This window comes from Balaenoptera borealis (genome assembly GCF_965194805.1).
Source record: "Balaenoptera borealis genome assembly, chromosome: 2".
Lineage (NCBI taxonomy): Eukaryota > Metazoa > Chordata > Mammalia > Artiodactyla > Balaenopteridae > Balaenoptera > Balaenoptera borealis.
In genome coordinates this window covers 112,902,981-112,928,629 of record NC_138867.1, presented here as the reverse complement: position 1 = coordinate 112,928,629, position 25,649 = coordinate 112,902,981, and the positions used below count along the sequence as shown (strand labels likewise).

Sequence of the window (25,649 nt, the reverse complement as noted above, 5' to 3'; positions counted from 1 at the left end):
ATTCCACTTAGTCATCCCAACAACTCTACAAAGAGGGTACCATTCCTGCCCCTTATTTCACAGATGAACAAACTGAGGCTTAGAAAGGTGAGATAATTAACCAAAGGTGGCAGGGCCATCGCTGTCAGGAATAAGCCAGGATCCAGCCCAGATCCATCTGACTGCAGAGTTCCATTTTTTAATATCTGTCATGTGTCTCCTGAACATTCACTGAGTATTTGCTTTGAGGCAGCAGAGCATAGGGGTAGGATTTCCAAGACTTGAGTCTAGCCTTGACTTGGCCACTTGCTACCCTGTGATGAGTCAGCAAGCTGTAGCCTTTCCCTCTGTAGAAACTTTCTCATCTGTAAATTAGGGAGTATGATTATTCCCTTTCTTCAACAAGTTTCTGTTGTGTACTACAGGTACTTTGTCCTATTATATATATATATTTTTTAACATCTTTATTGGAGTATAATTGCTTTACAATGGTGTGTTAGTTTCTGCTGTATAACAAAGTGAATCAGTTATACATATACATATGTTCCCATATCTCTTCCCTCTTGCATCTCCCTCCCTCCCACCCTCCCTATCCCACCCCTCTAGGTGGTCACAAAGCACAGAGCTGATCTCCCTGTGCTATGCGGTTGCTTCCCACTAGCTATCTATTTTACGTTTGGTAGTGTATACATGTCCATGCCACTCTCTCACTTTGTCACATCTTACCCTTCCCCCTTCCCATATCCTCAAGTCCATTCTATAGTAGGTCTGTGTCTTTATTCCCATCTTGCCCCTAGGTTCTTCATGACCTTTTTTTTTTTCCCCTTAGATTCCATATATATGTGTTAGCATACTGTATTTGTTTTTCTCTTTCTGACTGACTTCACTCTGTATGACAGACTCTAACTCCATCCACCTCACTATAGATAACTCGGTTTCGTTTCTTTTTATGGCTGAGTAATATTCCATTGTATATATGTACCACATCTTCTTTATCCATTAATCCAATGATGGACATTTAGGTTGCTTCCATGTCCTGGCTATTGTAAATAGAGCTGCAATGAACATTGTGGTACATGACTCTTTTTGAATTATGGTTTTCTCAGGGTATATGCCCAGTAGTGGGATTGCTGGGTCGTATGGTAGTTCTATTTTTAGTTTTTTAAGGAACCTCCATACTGTTCTCCATAGTGGCTATATCAATTTACATTCCCACCAACAGTGCAAGAGGGTTCCCTTTTCTCCACACCCTCTCCAGCATTTATTGTTTCTAGATTTTTTGATGATGGCCATTCTGACTGGTGTGAGATGATATCTCATTGTAGTTTTGATTTGCATTTCTCTAATGATTAATGATGTTGAGAATTCTTTCGAATGTTTGTTGGCAATCTGTATATCTTCTTTAGAGAAATGTCTATTTAGGTCTTCTGCCCATTTTTGGATTGGGTTGTTTGTTTTTTTGTTATTGAGCTGCATGAGCTGCTTGTAAATTTTGGAGATTAATCCTTTGTCAGTTGCTTCATTTGCAAATATTTTCTCCCATTCTGAGGGTTGTCTTTTGGTCTTGTTTATGGTTTCCTTTGCTGTGCAAAAGCTTTTAAGTTTCATTAGGTCCCATTTGTTTATTTTTGTTTTTATTTCCATTCCTCTAGGAGGTGGGTCAAAAAGGATCTTGCTGTGATTTATGTCATAGAGTGTTCTGCCTATGTTTTCCTCTAAGAGTTTGATAGTGTCTGGCCTTACATTTAGGTCTTTAATCCATTTTGAGTTTATTTTTGTGTATGGTGTTAGGGAGTGTTCTAATTTCATACTTTTACATGTACCTGTCCAGTTTTCCCAGCACCACTTATTGAAGAGGCTGTCTTTTCTCCACTGTATATGCTTGCCTCCTTTATCAAAGATAAGGTACTCTTCCCTCCTTTATCAAAGATAAGGTGACCATATGTGCGTGGGTTTATCTCTGGGCTTTCTATCCTGTTCCATTGATCTATGTTTCTGTTTTTGTGCCAGTACCATACTGTCTTGATTACTGTAGCTTTGTAGTATAGTCTGAAGTCAGGGAGCCTGATTCCCCCAGCTCCATTTTTCGTTCTCAAGATTGCTTTGGCTATTTGGGGTCTTTTGTGTTTCCATACAAATTGTGAAATTTTTTGTTCTAGTTCTGTGAAAAATGCCAGTGGTAGTTTGATAGGGATTGCATTGAATCTGTAGATTGCTTTGGGTAGTAGAGTCATTTTCACAGTGTTGATTCTTCCAATCCAAGAACATGGTATATCTCTCCATCTATTTGTATCATCTTTAATTTCTTTCATCAGTGTCTTATAATTTTCTGCATACAGGTCTTTTGTCTCCTTAGGTAGGTGTATTCCTAGATATTTTATTCTTTTCATTGCAATGGTAAATGGGAGTGTTTTCTTAATTTCACTTTCAGATTTTTCATCATTAGTGTATAGGAATGCAAGAGATTTCTGTGCATTAATTTTGTATCCTGCTACTTTACCAGATTCATTGATTAGCTCTAGTAGTTTTCTGGTAGCATCTTTAGGATTCTCTATGTATAGTATCATGTCATCTGCAAACAGTGACAGCTTTACTTCTTCTTTTCCGATTTGGATTCCTTTTATTTCTTTTTCTTCTCTGATTGCTGTGGCTAACACTTCCAAAACTATGTTGAATAATAGTGGTGAGAGTGGGCAACCTTGTCTTGTTCCTGATCTTAGTGGAAATGGTTTCAGTTTTTCACCATTGAGGACGATGTTGGCTGTGGGTTTGTCATATATGGCCTTTATTATGTTGAGGAAAGTTCCCTCTATGCCTACTTTCTGGAGGGTTTTTACCATAAATGGGTGTTGAATTTTGTCGAAAGCTTTCTCTGCATCTATTGAGATGATCATATGGTTTTTCTCCTTCAATTTGTTAATATGTTGTATCACATTGATTGATTTGTGTATATTGAAGAATCCTTGCATTCTTGGGGTAAACCCCACTTGATCATGGTGTATGATCCTTTTAATGTGCTGTTGGATTCTGTTTGCTAGTATTTTGTTGAGTATTTTTGCATCTATGTTCATCAGTGATACTGGCCTGTAGTTTTCTTTTTTTGTGACATCTTTTTCTGGTTTTGGTATCAGGGTGATGGTGGCCTTGTAGAATGAGTTTGGGAGTGTTCCTCCCTCTGCTCTATTTTGGAAGAGTTTGAGAAGGATAGGTGTTAGCTCTTCTCTACATGTTTGATAGAATTCGCCTGTGAAGCCATCTGGTCCTGGGCTTTTCCTTGTTGCAAGAGTTTTAATCACAGTTTCCATTTCAGTGCTTGTGAGTGGTCTGTTCATATTTTCTGTTTCTTCGTGCTTCAGTCTCAGAAAGTTGTGCATTTCTAAGAATTTGTCCATTTCTTCCAGGTTGTCCATTTTATTGGCATATAGTTGCTTGTAGTAATCTCTCATGATCCTTTGTATTTCTGCAGTGTCAGTTGTTACTTCTCCTTTTTCATTTCTAATTCTATTGATTTGAGTCTGCTCCCTTTTTTTTCCTGATGAGTCTGGCTAACGATTTATCAATTTTGTTTATCTTCTCAAAGAACCAGCTTTTAGTTTTATTGATCTTTGCTATCGTTTCGTTCATTTCTTTTTCATTTATTTCTGATCTGATCTTTATAATTTCTTTCCTTCTGTTAACTTTGGGGTTTTTTTGTTCTTCTTTCTCTAATTGCTTTAGGTGTAAGGTTAGGTTGTTTATTCGAGATGTTTCCTGTTTCTTGAGGTAAGCTTGTATTGCTATAAACTTCCCTCTTAGAACTGCTTTTGCTGCATCCCATGGGTTTTGGGTCGTCCTGTCTCCATTGTCATTTGTTTCTAGGTATTTTTTGATTTCCCCTTTGATTTCTTCAGTGATCACTTCGTTATTAAGTAGTGTATTGTGTAGCCTCCATGTGTTTGTATTTTTTACAGATCTTTTCCTGTAATTGATATCCAGTCTCATAGCGTTGTGGTCGGAAAAGATACTTGATACAATTTCAATTTTCTTAAATTTACCAAGGCTTGATTTGTGACCCAAGATATGATCTATCCTGGAGAATGTTCCATGAGCACTTGAGAAAAATGTGTATTCTGTTCTTTTTGGGTGGAATGTCCTATAAATATCAATTAAGTCCATCTTGTTTAATGTATCATTTAAAGCTTGTGTTTCCTTATTTATTTTCATTTTGGATGATCTGTCCATTGGTGAAAGTGGGGTGTTAAAGTCCCCTACTATGATTGTGTTGCTGTCGATTTCCCCTTTTATGGCTGTTAGTATTTGCCTTATGTATTGAGGTGCTCCTATGTTGGGTGCATAAATATTTACAATTGTTATATCTTCTTCTTGAATCAATCCCTTGATCATTATATAGTGTCCTTCTTTGTCTCTTGTAATAGTCTTTATTTTAAAGTCTATTTTGTCTGATATGAGAATTGCTACTCCAGCTTTCTTTTAATTTCCATTTGCATGGAATATCTTTTTCCATCCCCTCACTTTCAGCCTATATGTGTCCCTAGGTCTGAAGTGTGTTTCTTGTAGACAGCATATATACGGGTCTTGTTTTTGTATCCATTCAGCCAGTCTGTGTCTTTTGGTGGGAGCATTTAATCCATTTACATTTAAGGTAATTATTGATATGTATGTTCCTATTCCCATTTTCTTAAATGTTTTGGGTTTGTTATTGTAGGTGTTTTCCTTCTCTTGTGTTTCTTGCCTAGAGAAGTTCCTTTAGCATTTGTTGTAAAGCTGGTTTGGTGGTGCTGAACTCTCTCAGCTTTTGCTTATCTGTAAAGGTTTTAATTTCTCCATCAAATCTGAATGAGATCCTTGCTGGGTAGAGTAATCTTGGTTGTAGGTTTTTCTCCTTCATCACTTTAAATATGTCCTGCCACTCCCTTCTGGCTTGCAGAGTTTCTGCTGAAAGATCAGCTGTTAACCTTATGGGGATTCCCTTGTGTGTTATTTGTTGTTTTTCCCTTGCTGCTTTTAATATGTTTTCTTTGTGTTTAATTTTTGATAGTTTGATTGATATGTGTCTTGGCGTGTTTCTCCTTGGATTTATCCTATATGGGACTCTCTGTGCTTCCAGGACTTGATTAACTATTTCTTTTCCCATATTAGGGCAGTTTTCAACTATAATCTCTTCAAATATTTTCTCAGTCCCTTTCTTTTTCTCTTCTTCTTCTGGGACCCTTATAATTCGAATGTTGGTGTGTTTAATGTTGTCCAAGGGGTCTCTGAGACTGTCCTCAGTTCTTTTAATTCGTTTTTCTTTATTCTGCTCTGCAGTAGTTATTTCCACCATTTTATCTTCAAGGTCACTTATCCGTTCTTCTGCCTCAGTTATTCTGCTATTGATCCCTTCTAGAGTATTTTTAATTTCATTTATTGTGTTTTTCATTGTTGCTTGGTTCCTCTTTAGTTCTTCTAGGTCCTTGTTAAATGTTTCTTGCATTTTGTCTATTCTATTTCCAAGATTTTGGATCATCTTTACTATCATTATTCTGAATTCTTTTTCAGGTAGACTGCCTATTTTCTCTTCATTTGTTAGGTCTGGTGTGTTTTGACCCTGCTCCTTCACCTGCTGTGTGTTTTTTTTGTCTTCTCATTTTGTTTATCTTACTGTGTTTGGGGTCTCCTTTTCGCAGCCTGCAGGTTCGTAGTTCCTGTTGTTTTTGGTATCTGTCCCCAGTGGCTAAGGTTGGTTCAGTTGGTTGTGTAGGCTTCCTGGTGGAGCAGACTAGTGCCTGTGTTCTGGTAGATGAGGCTGGATCTTGTCTTTCTGGTGGGCAGGTCCACGTCTGGTGGTGTGCTTTGGGGTGTCTGTGGCCTTATTATGATTTTAGGCAGCCTCTCTGCTAATGGATGGGGCTGTGTTCCTGTCTTGCTAGTTGTTTGGCATAGGGTGTCCAGCACTATAGCTTGCTGGTCGTTGAGTGAAGCTTGGTCTTGGTGTTGAGATGGAGATCTCTCAGAGATTTTCCTCATTTGGTATTACGTGGAGCTGGGAGGTCTCTTTTGGACCAGTGTCCTGAACTTGGCCCTCCCACCTCAGAGGCACAGCCCTGATGCCTGGCTGGAGCACCAGGAGCCTTTCATCCACATGGCTCAGAATAAAAGGGAGAAAAAATAGAAAGAAAAAAAGAAAGAGGATAAAATAAAATAAAATAAAGTAAGATAATATAAAGTTATTAAAATAAAAAATAAAAAATAATTATTAAGAAAAAAAGAAAAAATATTTAAAGCAAAAAAAAAAAATACAAAAAAACTATGGACAGAACCCTAGGACAAATGGTGAAAGCAAAGCTATACAGACAAAATCTCACACAGAAGCATACGCATACACACTCACAAAAAGAGGAAAAGGGGAAAAAATAATATATCTTGCTCCCAGCTCCCAAAGTCCACCTCCTGAATTTGGGATGATTCATTGTCTATTCAGGTATTCCACAGATGCAGGTACATCAAGTTGTTTGTGGAGCTTTAATTCACTGCTTCTGAGGCTGCTGGGAGAAATTTCCTTTTCTCTTCTTTGTTCGCACAGCTCCCGGGTTTCAGCTTTGGATTTGGACCCGCCTCTGCGTGTAGGTCGCCTGAGGGTGTCTGTTCTTCGCTCAGACAGGACGGGGTTAAAGCAGCAGCTAATTCAGGGGCTCTGGCTCACTCAGGCCAGGGGGAGGGAGGGGTATGGATGTGGGGCGAGCCTGCGGCGGCAGAGGCCAGCGTGACGTTGCAGCAGCCTGAGGCGCGCCATGCGTTCTCCCGGGGAAGTTGTCCCTGGATCACGGGAGCCTGGCCGTGGCGGGCTGCACAGGCTCCCGGGAGGGGAGGTGTGGATAGTGACTTGTGCTTGCACCCAGGCTTCTTGGTGGCGGCAGCAGCAGCCTTAGCATTTCATGCCCGTCTCTGGGGTCCGCGCTGATAGCCGCGGCTCGCGCCCATCTCTGGAGCTCGTTCAGGCAGCACTCTGAATCCCCTCTCCTCGCGCACCAGGAAACGAAGAGGCAAGAAAAAGTCTCTTGCCTATTCGGCAGCTCCAGATATTTTCCTGGACTCCCTCCTGGCTAGCTGTGGTGCGCTAACCCCTTCAGGCTGTGTTCACGCCGCCAACCCCAGTCCTCTCCCTGGGATCCGACCGAAGCTCCCAGCTCCCGCCCGCCCCTGCGGCTGAGCAGACAAGCCTCTCGGGCTGGTGAGTGCTGGTTGGCGCCGATCTTCTGTGTGGGAATCTCTCCGCTCTGCCCTCCGCACCCCTGTGGCTGCGCTCTCCTCCGTGACTCCGAAGCTTCCCTCCTCCGCCACCCGCAATCTCCTCCCGCGATGGGGCTTCCTAGTGTGTGGAAACCTTTCCTTCACAGCTCCCTCCCACTGGTGCAGGTCCCGTCCCTATTCTTTTGTCTCTGTTATTTCTTTTTTTTTTTGCCCTACCCAGGTACGTGGGGGGTTTCTTGCCTTTTGGGAGGTCTGACGTCTTCTGCCAGCGTTCAGTGGGTGTTCTGTAGGAGCAGTTCCACGTGTAGATGTATTTCTGATGTATCTGTGGGGAGGAAGGTGATCTCTGCATCTTACTCTTCCACCATCTTCTCCTCTCTTCTATTATATTTTTTAATTTTTGATTGAGACGCATCAAACATCTTGGAAAGTGTACACCTCTTAAGTGTAGAGCTCCATTTACTTTTACAAAGTGAACACAACCAAGTAACTACCAGCAAGATCATAATTTAGAACATTTCCAGTACCCCAGAAACCACCTTTGTATCCCCCTGTTGTTATACTCCCAAAGCTGAACAGTAATCTGTCACCAAAGATTGCTTATGCTTGTCTCTGAAATTTATAAAAATAACATCCTATACATTGTACTCTTTTGCGTCTGCCTTTTTTTGGTCAACATTATGTCTGTGAGAGTCATCCAAGTTAATGCATATTGCAGAGTTGGTGCTTTTGCATTGCTGTGACATTTCCATTGTGTGGATATGCCACACTTTATCCATTCTGCTGTTGGCGGACATTTGAGTTGTTCCCTGTTCTTGACTATTACGCATCATGCTGTGATCAGCATTCTTGTACATGTGTTTTGGTACTCATGTGAATGTACTTCAGTTGGACATTTACCTGGGAGAGGTATTGCAGGGTCAAGTAACACAGAAATATTGCGCTACTTATTTTAATAGAATTGGTTAAACAGGTAATAAAGGGTTAAAAAGCCAAAAAAAAAAAAAAAAAAGACCGCTGTGATAACTAAGAGCAATAACTGCAGGAAGCAGCTCTTGTCTCTAGGGAAGGAGCCCCAGAAAGCTGAATCTCAGGCCAATGAGGAGAGTCCTGCTGGTGCTGGTTCCTCTAAAAGTGTGAAAATTATAGTCGCTCCATATCCTCATAAGCATTTGCTATTACTAGTTTTGCTTTGTTCTCTTGTTATCTTTTCTATGGTGTACAGCCATATCCCACTGTGGTTTTAACTTGTGAAGTTCTTATTCAAGCCTTTTGCTCATTTTTAATTAGGCTATTTGTATTTGTCTTATTTGTCTGCAAAAGTATCTTCTATTCTGAATGAGTGCTGTGTCGGATATATAGATAAATATTGCAAATATATTCCCTTAATGGGGCTCAGCTTTTCACTGTCTCAATTGTATCTTTTAATGAACAGAAGTCTTCATTTTTAAAAAAGAGTTCAATATATCATTCTTTTCCTTTATGGTGCTGCCTTTCACATCCCATTTAAGAAATTTTTTGCTCACTTAAAGGTCATGAAGATATTCTCTTATGGTATCTTCTAGAAACATTATTGTTTTACATTTCACATTTAGATCTACAGTCCATCTGGAAATGAATTTTCTGTATGTTATAAGGTAGGAAGTCATTTTTTTCTTTATGGATATCCAATGGATCCAGCTCTATCTGTTACAAAGCCATTCTTTTCCATTGTACTGCACTGACACCTTTGTCATAACCCCAGAAACTGGATATGTGTGATATCTTGCTTGACTTCACATTCTGTATACCTTTTCTCTTTTTTTCTTGATCAGCCTTCTTAGGGATCAACTTTATTAATCTTTTCAAGGAACTAAATTTTGACCTTATTTTTTCATGGTATAATTATTTTCCTCTGTTTCATTGATTTCTGCTCCTATTATATTTCTTTCCTCCTATTTTTTGTGGGCTTACATTGGCCTTTTCTAGCTTTTAGAGATAGATGCTTAGGTCATCAATTTCTAGCCCCCCCCCCTTTTTTTCTAACATAGGCACTTGAGGCTATAATTTTTCTCTAAGCACTACTTTAGCCACACCCCATAATTTTTTAAATGCTAAAATTCAATTGTTATTCAGATTTCCTTTGTGTCTTCTTATTTCCTTTGTGATGTTTCTCTTAGAAATTATGCAATATACTTCCAAATCCATGAGTCAAGAATTTGGAGAATTTTCTCCATATCTTCTGTTACTGATTTCTAATTTAATTTCACTGTAGTAAGAAAACTATTTATGTTGTCTATATGGTTTTGATAATTTGAGATTTGTTGAAACTTCCCAGTGGCTCAGAATATGGTCAATTTTATAAATGTTGAATGGACACTTGAAATGAATATGTAGTATGCAGTTGTTAGTACAGCGTTTGATGTACATCAACTAGGTGAAGCTTGTTAATCATGAGGGTCAAATATTCTACATTCTTACTGATTTTTCCTCAACTTATTCTATCATTTAGTAACAGGTTTCTTAAATTCTCTAATCATTATTGTGAATTTGTCACTGTGGATTTCTTCTTTTAGTTCTTTTAGTTTTGATTTTATATGTGTTTAGGCTATGTAATTAGGCATGTACAAGTTTAGAATTGCTATTTATTCCTGTTAAATTGTCCTTTTATCACTATAAATCTAACATATTATTCTCTCTTCTTTATTCTTTTTTCCCCTACTCTTTCTTGTCTTTTTTTTTTGGATTAGTTTTTTGTGATCCCAGTCCTTTGACCTTATAGCACTACTTTTACCATATTTTGGATAGTAATAAGATTGTAATACTTAAATTCCATCTGACCTCCTGACCTTTTGTGATCATATTGTCATGCATTTTTGTTCTACAAATAGTATTACCTTAGAGGGCGTTATTGTTGTTGTGTTAAGCAGCCAAAATTAGATTTATTCATTTTTAACACTTTCTGGTGCTCTTTATTCCTTCTTGCATAACTATTCATTCATCTGAAAAACTTTCCTTTTGTTGAGAGTGTTGCCTTGTATTGCTCTTAGCATTAATCTGCTAGCAATGTATTCACTCGGTTTTTGTCTGTCTAGATATAGCTTTATTTTACCTTATAAATATCCATATTTTCACTGGATATAGAATTCTAAGTTTTTTCAGAATTTTAAAGATGTCACTCCATTGTCTTCTGGTTCCATTATTTTCTCCTGAAAAGTTGGCTATCAAATCTTATTGTTACTCCTTTGTAGGTAATATGTCCTTTCCACCTCCACCACCCACCCTCTGACTGTTTTAAAGATTTTTCTTTTTCTCTTTGAATATTCAACTATATTTGCATGAGTACCTAGTCATGGTTTTCATTGTATTTATCTTGCTTAGGGTTTGTAGACATTCCTAAATCTCTGGCTTGATGCCTTTCATCAATTTTGAAATTTTTCAAGCAGTATCTCTTCAAATATTGATTTTGCCTAATTTCCTCTCTCTGAAACTTCAATTACATGCTTGTTAGAACTTTTCATCATACCCCATAATGTCTCTCATACTCTACTGTGTGTGTTTTTTTTTTTTAATTCTTTATTTTTTTTAAATTTATTTTTGGCTGTGTTGGGTCTTTGTTTCTGTGCGAGGGCTTTCTCCAGTTGCGGCAAGCGGGGGCGACTCTTCATTGCGGTGCGCGGGCCTCTCACTATCGTGGCCTTTCTTGTTGCAGAGCACAGGCTCCAGACGCGCAGGCTCAGTAGTTGTGGCTCACGGGCCTAGTTGCTCAACAGCATGTGGGATCTTCCCAGACTAGGGCTCGAACCCGTGTCCCCTGCATTGGCAGGCAGATTCTCAACCACTGCGCCACCAGGGAAGCCCCCTCTACTGTGTTTTTTATTCTTTATTTTTTCCTTTAAGATCTTCAGTCTGGTTATTTTCTACTGATCTAAGCTCCATCTTATTAATCCTCTCTTTAGTTGTCTTTAATCTTCTATTATATTCATCTACTGAATCTTGCAGTTATTTAATTTTCAGTTCTAGAATTTCCATTAGATTCTTATTTTAATTCCGATTTTATGGTGAAATTCAGCATCTTCTATTTTCCTGAACATATTAGTCATAATTATTCTACAGCTTGTGTCTGATAATTCTAAAATCTGAGTAACCTGTGGATCAGTTTATGCTGTCTGTTTTATTGGATTTTACTCATTTGATCCTGTTTCCCACCCTGCCTAGTAATTTTGGATTGGATGCTGGACATTATATATTGTAAAAAAAAAAAAAAAAAAAAAGAATAAACAGAAACCTCAATTAAATAGAGCTGGGACACCAGAATGGGGAGCTCTGACACCCTGTGACAATTGCAGAACCCAAAAGAAAGAAGAGACTCCTTTTATTTCCTGGCAACAACTCAGCTAATGAAAAGCCATGAACTCTGTGTTTACTATAGCCCTCCCATTTTTCTTTTCCCCCCTATAAAAGAGATTTCCTTCCTTTGTCATGTGGGGACTTGCAGATGGCTCATCATGGTTGTAGACCCTGAATTTCACTTATCTGCTGATCCTGAATAACTCTCCCCCCCATTTTTTTTTCTGGAGAAATAACTAACAATTTATTTTTTTTAGGTAAAAAATATGAAAAATTGTAAACTCTATAGACTACTTTATTGTCTTTCAGCAAAGATTTACTTTTATTTGTTAGATATAGAATGCTGGCAGATCATCTTTATCTACTCAGGAATAGAAATTCTTTGAGAATATATGATCTTAACTGAAAGTCAGCTGCATTTACCAGGACCACTCTTCCTTTGAAAGCTTACTTTTTGTCTTCCTAGCACCATGATGCTGTCAAAATCTGTGCTTAGTTTCTTAGCTTGTTTGAGGCTAATTTTTTTGCTTCTCAACCTCTTGATCTTTATATGTACAGCTCAAGCATAATAATTTAACTCAAGAGGAAGCTGTGTGCAGAATATTGGGCTCACTTCTTTCTGTTTCCCTTTTCTAGGATTGTAGACCCTCAAGTTCTGGTTGCTTTTGTAGCCGCAACTCAGGTATCTCCCAACTGAGTAAGGCTACTTTAAGCTCCAGAACACTACTTTTGTTTGGCTTCTATGTAAAACCATAAATGCCCCAAAGGGAAAATCTGGCAGTAAATATGAGGCTCACCTCAAAAGCCTCCTCTTCTCTCCAAATATTGGCTAAGTTCTGTCTGCCTTTGTTGCTCTCACATGCCTACAAAAACTTTGGGGGGTTATTTATCCAACTTTTATAGTTATTCTTAACAGAAGGATTGGTCTAATACAAGCTAATCTTTCACAGCCTGAGGCAGAAGTCTATCTCATTTGATTTTTACACTATCTTTATGAATTAAATACACAGAATGTTGTTATGTGCATAAGCTTTGGGATTAGACTTTAGAATTTAAATCCCAGCTGACCACTGACCAAAATGTGAGAACTTAGACAAATTTTAACCTCTCTGACCCTCTACTTCCTCTCATTTTAATAAATATCTGGGAAATGAAGTTGCAGAAACTTCATTTTCAACTAAAATCAGATAATCGGACTTTTATTTAAACTATTTCAGTGCATAATATGAGGAAAAACTTCCAAATCCATTATATGAAGCTGGTATAATTTAAATTCCTAAAACTGAGAAAAAGGACACCTAAAAATTATAGACCAATCTCATTTATGAATATTAATGCAAAAATGTATTTAAAATCATAGCAAATAGAATCCAGCAGCATATTTTTAAAAACGCATCATGATTAACAAAAGCTATTCCAGAAATACAGGGATAATTGAATGCTATGAAATCTACTAGATAAGCCATCAAGTTAATAGAGCTGAGGAGAAAAACATCATAGGATCACCTCCATAAATGCAGAAAAAGTATTTGATAAAATTCAACACACATTTATTTTCATTCAACAAATATGTATTGAGCATCTGCCCTATTATAAATAACACTGAGGATGCAAGCATGAAAAAGATACTGGCACCATCCCAGCTCACATTCCAGCGGAAGGAAACAGCCAATAAACAAACAAGTCAGAGGACAAGCTAGAACATACATTTATTTTTAAAACTCTATAAAATATGCATAGATTTCACTAATATAATAAACATCCTTTGGGCCAAGAGCCAGCATTTTACTTAATTGGGAAACACTACAGGTTTTCTTCTTAAAATCAGAAGACTAGGGTACCCACTATGTTTACAACACTTAACATTAGGTGGAGGAATTAGCTAAAAGAATAAGACTAGACAAAGGGACCTTCAAGATGACAGAGGAGTAAGACGCGGAGATCACCTTCCTTCCCATACTAACCTCAGAAATACATCTATATGTGGAACAACTCCTACAGAACACCTACTGAACACTGGCAGAGGACCTCAGACTTCCCAAAAGGCAAGAAACTCCCCATGTACCTGGGTAAGGCAAAAGAGAAAAGCAAAAACAGAGACAAAAGAACAGGGACAGGACCTGCACCTCTGGGAGAGAGCTGTGAAGGAGGAAAAGTTTCCACACACTAGGAAGCCCCTTCACTGGCAGGGGGAAGCTTTGGAGCCATGGAGGAGAGCGCAGCAACAGGGGTACAGAGGGCAAAGCAGAGGGATTCCCGCACAGAGGATCGGTGCCAACCAACACTCACCAGCCTGAGAGGCTTGTCTGCTTACCTGCCAGGGCGGGTGGGAGCTGGGAGCTGAGGCTCGGGCTTCGGAGGTCAGATCCCAGGGAGAGGACTGGGGTTGGCTGCGTGAACACAGGCTGAAGGGGGCTAGTGCGCCACAGCTAGCCAGGAGAGAGTCTGGAAAAAAGTCTGGAACTGCCTAAGAGGCAAGGGACCATTGTTTCGGGGTGTGCAAGGAGAGGGGATTCAGAGCACTGCCTAAATGAGCTCCAGAGATGGGTGCAAGCTGCGGCTATCAGCGTGGACACCAAAGATGGGCATGAAATGCTAAGACTGCTTCTGTAGCCACCAAGAAACCTGTGTGCAAGCACAGGTCACTACCCACCCCTCCCCTCCCGGGAGCCTGTGCAGCCCACCATTGCCAGGCTCCCATGATCCAGGGACAACTTCCCTGGGAGAACACACAGCGCACCTCAGGCTGTTGCAATGTCACACTGGCCTCTGCTGCTGCAGGCTCACCCCGCATTCCATACCCCTCCCTCCCCTGGCCTGAGTGAGCCAGAGCCCCCTAATCAGCTGTTACTTTAACCCCGTCCTATCTGGGCCGGGAACAGATGCCCTCAGGCGACCTACACACAGAGACAGGGCCAAATCCAAAGCTGAACGCCAGGAGCTGTGTGAACAAAGAAGAGAAAGGTAAATCTCTCCCAGCAGCCTCAGGAGCAGAGGATTAAATCTCCACAATCACCTTGATTTACCCTGCATCTGTGGAATACCTGAATAGACAACGAATCATCCCAAAATTGAAGCGGTGGACTTTGGGAACAACTGTAGACTTGGGGTTCGCTTTCTGCACCTAATTTGTTTCTGGTTTTATATTTATTTTAGTTTAGTATTTAGAGCTTATTATCATTGGTAGATTTGTTTATTGATTTGGTTGCTCTCTTCCTTTCTTAAAAAAAAATATATATGTTTTCCTTTTTCTCTTTTTGTGACTGTGTATGTGTATGCTTCTTTGTGTGATTTTGTCTGTATCGCTTTGCTTTTACCATTTGTCCTAGCATTCTGTCTGTCCGTCGTTTTTTTTTTTTCTTTGTATACTTTTTAGCGCTTCTTATCATCGGTGGATTTGGTTTTTGGTTTGGTTGTTCTCTTCTTTCTTTCTTTTTTTAATTACTTTTTTATTTTTAATAATATTTATTTTTATTATTTGTTTTAATAACTTTTTAATTTAATTTAATTTTTTCGTTCTTTCTTTCCTTTCTTTCTCTCTTTTCTTCTGAGCTGAGTGGCTGACAGGGTCTTGGTTCTCCAGCCAGGTGTGAGGTCTGAGCCTCTGAGGTGGGAGAGCCAAGTTCAGGACATTGGTCCACCAGAGACTGCCCTACATAATATCAAATGGCAAAAGCTCTCATAGAGATCTCCATCTCAACGCTAACACCCAGCTCCACTCAACAACCAGCAAGCTACAGTGCTGGACACCCTGTGCCAAACAACTAGCAAAATAGGAACACAACCCCACCCATTAGCAGAGAGGTGGCCTAAAATCAGGGTAATTTCACAAACACCCCAAAACGCACCACCAGACGTGGTCCTGCCCACCAGAAAGACAAGATCCAGCCCCAACCACCAGAACACAGGCACCAGTCCCCTCCACCAGGAAGCCTACACAACCCACTGAACCTTACCCACTGGGGGCAGACACCAAAAACAACAGGATCTATGAACCTTCACCCTGTGAAAAGGAGACCCCAAACACAGTAAGTTAAGCAAAATGAGAAGAGAGAGAAACACACAGCAGATGAAGGAGCAAGGTAAAACCCCACCAAACCAAACAAATGAAGAGGAAATGGGCAGCCTACCTGAAAAAGAATTCAGAGTAATGATAGTAAAGATGATCTTGGAAATAGAATGGAGAAAATACAAGAAACATTTAAAAAGGACCTAGAAGAACTAAAGAGCAAACAAACAGTGATGAACAACACAATAAATGAAATGAAAAATTCTCTAGAAGGGATCAATAGCAGAATAACTGAGGCAGAAGAACAGATAAGTGACCTGGAAGATAAAATAGTGGAAATCACTACCGCAGAGCAGAATAAAGAAAAAAGAATGAAAAGAATTGAGTCTCAGAGACCTCTGGGACAACATTAATCGCACCAACATTCAAATTATAGGGGTCCCAGAAGAAGAAGAGAAAAAGAAAGGGACTGAGAAAATATTTGAGGCGATTATAGTTGAAAACTTCCCTAATATGGGAAAGGAAATAGTCAATCAAGTCCAGGAAGCACAGAGAGTCCCATACAGGATAAATCCAAGGAGAAATACGCCAAGACACATATCAATCAAACTATCAAAAATTAAATACAAAGAAAAATATTAAAGCAGCAAGGGAAATGCAATAAATAACACACCAGGGAATCCCCATAAGGTTAACAGCTGATCTTTCAGCAGAAACTCTGCAAGCCAGAGGGGAGTGGCAGGACATCTTAAAGTGATGAAAGGGAAAAACCTAAAACCAAGATTACTCTACCAGGCAAGGATCTCATTCAGACTCAGTGGAGAAAGTAAAACCTATACACACAAGCAAAAGCTAAGAGAATTCAGCAACATGAAACCAGCTTTACAACAAATGCTAAAGGAACTTTTCTAGACAGGAAACACAAGAGAAGGAGAAGACCTACAATAACACAGCCAAAACAATTAAGAAAATGGTAATAGGAACATACATATCGATAACTACCTTAAACGTAAATGGATTAAATGCTCTAACCAAAAGACACAGACTGGCTGAATGGATACAAAAACAAGACCCGTAAATATGCTGTCTACAAGAGACCCACTTCAGACCTAGGGACACATACAGACTGAAAGTGAGGGGATGGAAAAAGATATTCCATGCAGATGGAAATCAAAAGAAAGCTGGTGTAGCAATTCTCATATTAGACAAAATAGTCTTTAAAGTAAAGACTATTACAAGAGACAAAGAAGGACACTACATAATGATCAAGGGATCAATCCAAGAAGATATAACAATTGTAAATATTTATGCACCCAACATAGGAGCACCTCAATGCATAGGCAAATGCTCACAACAATAAAAGGGGAAACCGACAGTAACACAGTAATAGTAGGGGAATTTAACACCCCACTTTCACACCACAGATCATCCAAAATGAAAATAAATAAGGAAATACAAGCTTTAAATGATATATTAAACAAGATGTACTTAATTGATATTTATAGGACATTCCATCCAAAAACAACAGAATACACTTTCTTCTCAAGTGCTGATGAAACATTCTCCAGGATAGATCATATCTTGGGTCACAAATCAAACCTTGGTAAATTTAAGAAAAGTGAAATCGTATCAAGTATCTTTTCCGACAGCAATGCTATGAGACTAGATATCAGTTACTGGAAAAAAATCTGTAAAAAATACAAACATATGGAGTGTAAACAATACACTACTAAATAACCAAGAGATCACTGAAGAAATCAAACAGGAAATCAAAAAATACCTAGAAACAAATGACAATGAAAACATGACGACCCAAAACCTATGGGATGCAGTAAAAACATTTCTAAGAGGGAAGTTTATAGCAGTACAATCTACCTCAAGAAGCAAGAAAAATCTCAAATAAACAACCTAACGTTAAACCTAAAGCAATTAGAGAAAGAAGAACAAAAAAGACCCAAAGTTAGCAGAAGGAAAGAAATAAAGATCAGGTCAGAAATAAATGAAAAAGAAATGAAGGAAACAATAGTGAAGATCAATAAAACTAAAAGCTGGTTCTTTGAGAAGATAAAATTGTTAAACCATTAGCCACACTCATCAAGAAAAAAAAGGAGAAGACTCAAATCAATAAAATTAGAAATGAAAAAGGAGAAGTAACAACTAACACTGCAGAAATACAAAGGATCATGAGAGATTGCGACAAGCAACTTTATTCCAATAAATGGACAACCTGGAAGAAATGGACAAATTCTTAGGAAAGCACAACCTTCCAAGACTGAACCAGGAAGAAATAGAAAATGCAAACAGACCAATCACAAGCACTGAAATTGAGACTGTGATTAAAAATCTTCCAACAAACAAAAGCCCAGGACCAGATGGCTTCACAGGCAAATTCTATCAAACATTTAGAGAAGAGCTAACACCTATCCTTCTCAAACTCTTCCAAAATATAGCAGAGGGAGGAACACTCCCAAACTCATTCTACGAGGCCACCATCACCCTGATACCAAAACTAGACAAAGATGTCACAAAGAAATAAAACTACAGGCCAATATCACTGATGAACATAGATGCAAAAATCCTCAACAAAATACTAGCTAACAGAATCCAACAGCACATTAAAAGGATCATACACCATGATCAAGTGGGGTTTATCCCAGGAGTGCAAAGATTCTTCAATATACACAAATCAATCAACGTGATACACCATATTAACAAATTGAAGGAGAAAAACCATATGATCATCTCAATAGATGCAGAGAAAGCTTTCAACAGAATTCGACACCCATTTAGGATAAAAAGCCTCCAGAAAGTAGGTGTAGAGGGAACTTACCTCAACATAATAAAGGCCATATATGACAAACCCACAGCCAACAGCGTTCTCAATGGTGAAAAACTGAAACTATTTCCTCTAAGATCAAGGACAAGACAAGGTTATCCACTCTCACCGCTATTATTCAACATAGTTTTGGAAGTTTTAGCCACAGCAATCAGAGAAGAAAAAGAAATAAAAGGAATCCAAATCAGAAAAGAAGAAGTAAAGCTGTCACTGTTTGCAGATGACATGATACTATACATAGAGAATCCTAAAGATGCTACCAGAAAACTACTAGAGCGAACCAGTGAATTTGGTAAAGTAGCAGGTTGCGAAATTAATGCACAGAAATCTCTTGTGTTCCTATACACTAATGATGAAAAATCTGAAAGAGAAATTAAGGAAACACTCCAATTTACTGTTGCAACAAAAAGAATAAAATATCTAGGAATAAACCTACCTAAGGAGACAAAAGACCTGTATGCAGAAAACTATAAGACGCTGATAAAAGAAATTAAAGATGATTCAAAGAGATGGAGAGATACACCATGTTCTTGGGTTGGAAGAATCAACATTGTGAAAATGACTGTACTACCCAAAGCAATCTACAATTTCAATGCAATCCCTCTCAAACTACCAATGGCTTTTTTCACAGAACTAGAACAAATAATTTCACAATTTGTATGGAAACACAAAAGACCCCGAATAGCCAAAGCAATCTTGAGAAAGAAAAATGGAGCTGGAGGAATCAGGCTCCCTGACTTCAGGCTATATTACAAAGCTACAGTAATCAAGACAGTATGGTACTGGCACAAAAACAGAAATATAGATCAATGGAACAGGATAGAAAGCCCAGAGATAAACCCACGCACATATGGTCACCGTAGTTTTGATAAAGGAGGCAGGAATATACAGTGGAGAAAAGACAGCCTCTTCAATAAGTGGTGCTGGGAAAACTGGACAGCTACATGTAAAAGAATGAAATTAGATCACTCCCTAACACCATACACAAAAATAAAGTCAAAATGGATTAAAGACCTAAATGTAAGGCCAGACACTATCAAACTCTTAGAGGAAAACATAGGCAGAACACTCTATGACATATATCCCAGCAAGATCCTTTTTGACCCACCTCCTAGAGGAATGGAAATAAAAACAAAAATAAACAAATGGGACCTAATGAAACTTAAAAGCTTTTGCACATCAAAGGAAACTATAAACAAGTCGAAAAGACAACCCTCAGAATGGGAGAAAATATTTGCAAATGAAGCAACTGACAAAGGATTAATCTCCAAAATATACAAGCAGCTCATGCAGCTCAATATCAAAAAAACAAACAATCCCAAAACGGGCAGAAGACCTAAACAGACATTTCTCCAAAGAAGATATACAGATTGCCAACAAACACATGCAAGGATGCTCAACATCACTAATCATTAGAGAAATGCAAATCAAAACTACAATGAGGTATCACCTCACACCGGTGAGAATGGCCATCATCAAAAAATCTACAAACAATAAATGCTGGAGAGGGTGTGGAGAAAAGGGAACGCTCTTGCACTGTTGGTGGGAATGTAAATTGATACAGCCACTATGGAGAACAGTATGGAGGCTCCTTAAAAACTAAAAATAGAACTACCATATGACCCATCAATCCCACTACTGGGCATATACCCTGAGAAAACCATAATTCAAAAAGAGTCATGTACCACAATGTTCATTGCAGCACTATTTACAGTAGCCAGGACATGGAAGCAACCTAAGTGTCCATCGACAGATGAATGGATAAAGAAGATGTGGCACATATATACCATGGAATATTACTCAGCCATAAAAAGAAACAAAATTGAGTTATTTGCAGTGAGGTGGATGCACCTAGAGACTGTCATACAGAGTGAAGTAAGTCAGAAAGAGAAAAACAAATACTGTATGCTAACACATATATATAGAAGCTATAAAAAAAGAAAATGGTTCTGAAGAACCTAGGGGCAGGACAGGAATAGACACAGACGTAGAGAATGAAGTTGAGGACATGGGGAGGGGGAAGGGTAAGCTGGGACGAAGTGAGAGAGTAGCATTGACATATATACACTTCCAAATGTAAAATAGCTAGCTAGTGGGAAGCAGCTGCATAGCACAGGGAGATCAGCTCATTGCTTTGTGACCACCTAGAGGCGTGGGATAGGGAGGGTGGGAGGGAGACGCAAGAGGGAGGGGATATGGGGATATATGTATACATATAGCTGATTCACTTTGTTATACAGTAGAAACTAACACACCATTGCAAAGCAATTATACTTCAATAAAGATGTTAAAAAAAAAGAATAAGACTAGAGAAAGTGTGGCAACTGTAGACGTAGAAACTGGGAGGAAGAAAGAAAATCACTGCTATTTGCAGATTGTATAAATATATAAATGGAGAGCCCAAAAGAATCATTGGGAAACCTATTACAAACAATAAGAAATTTAGTAAAGTGGTTGGTTATATATATATAAGAATCAATTGCTATCACATATACAAACAAGAACTAGTTATAAGATATAATGAAAGATTAATTCCATTTACGATAACAAAATGTATGTAATAAATAAATTTTCAACATATATACAGGAAAATTATACTCTTGAAAGAAAGAAAAATAGACTTGAGCAAATTATTAAAAATACCATGTTAGATAAGGGGATACAACGTTATACAGATGTCAACTTACCCTAAGTTAATTTTTAAATTTTATGCAATTGCAATAAAATTTCCATAAAGTTTTTTTCTAGAGCTGTACCAGTCCCTATTCCACAAATACTAGTTATTTCCAAGGATGGAGGTGCCAGCCCCTAGAACAGAGAGCTGAGGAGCAGTGTGGAAGGAGCTGGGTTTACTTAGTGCATGATGTGCTTCATGGCTTTCGTATCTCTCATTACAGTTACTACTGTCCAAGCTCCCTCTTTTGAACCCTGAGCTGCTGAGGAACCAGCACGTTGGATGCTTGTTTGGTTAATTGTGCTGTGCTGATGTGCTGCGGCCCTATAACATGTATCTTCAATTGGTCTCCACTTGGGCTTTTGACTCATTACAGAGATGGCAGTCAGAAAGTGCAATTTGGGCAGGACAGTCTTTTCAGTGCCTCCTCAGTTTCCTTTGTAATATTGCCTCCCCTTCCTGGCTCCATAAGAATGCTAGACAAGAATGTTAAGGTATGAAAGACAATATCATTTGTTTAAAAAGTGATGGTGCTGAGTGGTCTTTTTGGTTGTGATTTTGAGTTGTCCCAAGTTCGGTGTTTGATCTTCTTTTCTTCAATTGCTAGAATGGATTTTCAGCTTATTCTCAAAATTAGGCTTTTTATCCTAAACTGGTCATTTATAATGGATTGTAGATACTTTTTATTAGTTATGAAACTGCAATATGTTTCAGCCTTTCCCCCCATTACTTCCCACTGGGTCTTTTACTGCTTCCTGACCATGCCCTGTACTTTTCTGCCACCCTGTCTTTTCTCAAGCCATTCTCTCTTCCTGGTGCACCCTCCTTCCCTTATTGCTGTCTGAAAGCCTTCCCATTCTTCAGTGCTATTTACAAAGTGCTTAAAAAAAAAACAACACTTTTTCTTATATTTTCAGTTGAATGTGAATATATTGGTATTTATCAAGGCAAAATCACCCCTTTATTTCTCAGTAATTTGTGTTTGTTCTGTACCCTTCTATTCAACTGTGCATATCTTCAATGCAGGGACACTGTTTTACCTATGTAATTTCTGAAACACTTTGCTTATTGCTTTGCACAGTGCATGAAGATGAGATTGAATTTAGAAAAGCCAAGGGCTTAATTCAGTCCAGTGGCGTGGACTGGCTATCCAAATTGTCCATAATATCCCACCCTTTGGAAACTATTGATGAGCATAATCAATCACCAGATCATGCCAGTGACCTGCCCAGGAGCAATGCTAGTCTTCACCGTGGCACCACGAACCAGAACCTGCTGCTGCTCATATAATTCTGGCCCCTGTCTTCTTATGTTTTCCCCAGGCCCTACAAGCACCTGCAGTCTAGGTGGAGGGTGGGAATTCAACTTGGAACAAGGTCTTTCCTAACAATTAGTACCAGCCCAGTTTCCACATAAGGAAGACCGTGAGAGTTGGCTCTGCTCATTAAAAACTGCATGATTAACAGTATTTTTTGCTTCAGCCAACAAAGCAACAAGTAGTTTACATTTACAGATGTATGTATGTATGAGAGTTTAATAAACCCCACATTGCTGAATGTCTTGTTCTTATGAGATTGTTCACCTTTCTGTGAATAAATGTCTAACAACAGGTGAGATATTTTCAAGTATCTCTACATATGAATTATTCTTCAAAAACACCAAGTCTTTCTTTTCTTGCAGGAATCCAGAAGCCTTGAAGTCACAAGAAGAGAAGGTAGGGAAGATGCATTCATACTCATTTCATTCTCCTTGTTGACATTTGGATGTAGTTTGTTGAAGTTAAGACGAACTTCAGCCTGTTCTTTGAAATTTCGTGTGGCCTTTTCTGGGTGCTGACAATTTGGCACTTGCCTCTAGGGACTGCAGGAACTAAAGTCCAGGTTTGCTTGTGAGAACTGTGTCTTCTACCTTCTAGTATCAGAGATGGGGTCTGGCGAACTGGCTTATTCATGATAATGTTTACAGTTTCTCCAGAGAGGCCTCATCTTCTGAGTGAAGTTTGAAGTAATAATTTAGTTCCACCCGGTGAAAACCACCTCAACAGTAAAAAATGGTTTATGGTTTGAGGTATTTCAATATCTGGGAAAATGTGCCACTGTGAAAAATATTTCTTAGATTTTTACAACTTTAGTTAAGCTGAAATAGATATAAGCAATTAATTTCCCTTCCGAAAACAATGCAATGGTGTTTTATTTTCCCTGCCAGAGTTCCTCTAGCACATTCGTTTTCTGATCACTGTGGTAAATATATATATGGGTGGTAACTTCTGAAATCTTTTAGTGGAAATTGAAGTTTACTTGCTTTCAGTAATACCTAGTCTCTCATGAGAGGGTGTCTTTTGTATGATTTATGGAAATCACCACCAATCAGCCCTTTATTGCAGGGATGGGAGGATGAAGTCAGAAACCAAAGTGAATTCTTGGTCTAGAGTCTGGCCTTTGGCTTTAGCCCTAATCACGTCTCCTTCTCTGTGGTATTGTCTCCAAAAAGAGTGCCAATCTTTAAAAGTGAGCAAATACCATATTGACTTTCAAATCTAAAAACCTCCCCGCTGGTTTAGTTCTTATTTTATGCAGTACAGTGAAAGACACAGAATGGCCATGTTACCAAAGTGTGTTCCTAGACCTAAACTTTCCATACTATCTGTACAGATGGGTTAATAGAACTGGTTGTTTGCTGCTGTCCATGGTACTGGAATACTGGATACGAAGGATCTGGATTATCTAGCTATAGGATGAATTTTCTGGCTTTCATTCTCATTTGCCATCATCTCTGGTTTTGGACTCAGTGTCCTCTGAACTGCATCCATAGCGTAAACTGCATTGTTTGGATATCAGAATCAAATGAAATTGGATGAAGGTGGGTGGGGCAGCAGGGAAGGCATGTTTCTTATTCAAAGTTGTGTTCACAATGGGTACAATGACATGTATACTAGAGAGAAATAGCCAGAGGTAGGCATGAACTTTGGTTTAGAATACTATTCATTCACTACCCCTGAGTGTGACTGTTTAGAATTAATTTGCGTTATGGAATCACATAAACTTGACTGTTTTGGAATATTACTGTCCTTGTGTTAGAAATGTCTTTAAATAGTAAGGCTAGGGTATGAGAGAACCACATGTATTTTTGCTCAAAGGCATAAAAGGCCTTACTGTACCCGAGACTCCCAATTCCTAGAAGACTGAGTGTCTGAGGATGAGCAAAAGCATGGTCAGGCTGTGCTCTAATCATCCATAATCCCCTTCTCTCTAGAAGCAGCATCTTTCACAACTGGCTTACTGGGAGCATATGCCTTGGGTTTGTACTGGTAAATTTGTCTTGACATAACATAAACTTTTTTCTTCCTATTGTGAGCTGATGTGTTTCTTGCTTGTTTCTGTCAAAGTTGAGTGTTTGAAAATTCCTGAAATAGCCCAGTGCCTTAATGTCAGTGCTTATAACCTGGCAGGAAGGAAGGAAGAGTGGGTTCCAAGTATTTTCAAGTCTGGGATTCACAGGCTTGGGTAGTAGGGTTGTTAATCTTTTTTTTTTTTTTTTGTATAGATGACTTTTTTTATAAACAGTAAAATATATGTAATGTCTCAACTACAAGACTTTCATGTTGAAAGAGTCTCTAACATGAGTTACTTTAATATTTTGAAACAAAAAATTTAAGAATGTCACAATGGAAACAATCCAACACTGATAAACTCTAGTGATCAAAGACATTCTCTTTTAGTTAATGTAAAACAATTCATAATTACAGAGAATGTTCTAGCTGTGGATATCATGAGACAAAGCCACCTTTCCAGACCAAAAGCAACTCAAGGCTAGGGATGAAATGGAGCTCTGATCCAAACCACCCAAGTGGGTTCCTTTAAAACAGTGGTCACCTACTGTTCAGCTTGAGCAGTCCAAGGACAAAGGAAAGCAGAAAACATTTCCTTCTCTTTAAACCTGCCGTTCACACCACACGTACTGGCCACTCTCATTGCTTTGGTCAAGTGCGTGGAAGGCAGTTCAGTTCCAGTTCGGAGCCACCATCTCCCCATGCAAAGCTGCCACGTGGATGATCCAGACTTAGTATTTTTCCTGAGAGCCACCTGCCAGGCATCTTCATGAGGTGACCACAACTGTATACTTTCAGACTGCTTCCTGACTAGGCTCCATCCAGGACAGACCCTGACAGTGCCATTCCTCATGGGGCCAAATAGTTTTCCTTGGTCAACTCCTGAGTCCCCATGACAAGGCAAGAGGAACTCGAGAATCTTCGTTGCTGGACTTATAAGGGAGCATGAGAGTAGGGTTATCAATCTTCTCCAGAATAGTGTATGGGTATAAAAATAGTAGAAGCACTGTGAATATTTCAATAAACTATTATTCCTACAAACACAAGTAAGACATTGTTGTCTAGCAACATACACTTATGTTGATCTGGCACTGAAAGAGGAGCAAATAATTAACACTCTGAATTTTTCCGCCCGGTTTACCAAGCCCAGGAGATTCTGGAAAGGTCTAGAGAGGTAGCCTCTGGACCACAAACCCCAAGATGTTTTCCTTTTTTGTTGTTTGGTTTTTTTTGTTTGTTTTAATACTACATCTGACTCAAGATA

The 25,649-nt window shown here is 38.8% G+C and overlaps 1 protein-coding gene across 3 annotated transcripts in view; it reads left to right on the top strand.

Moving 5' to 3' along the window:
• The window catches only part of FSTL4 (follistatin like 4), a 717,999-nt gene that overhangs the window by 322,405 nt on the left and 369,945 nt on the right, over window positions 1-25,649 (top strand). For all 3 annotated transcript variants that reach the window (XM_082378912.1, XM_082378911.1, XM_082378913.1), the window contains one exon: window positions 22,738-22,771. In XM_082378912.1, the coding sequence (XP_082235038.1) occupies window positions 22,738-22,771 (34 nt within the window). The remainder of the gene's footprint in view (window positions 1-22,737; window positions 22,772-25,649) is intronic.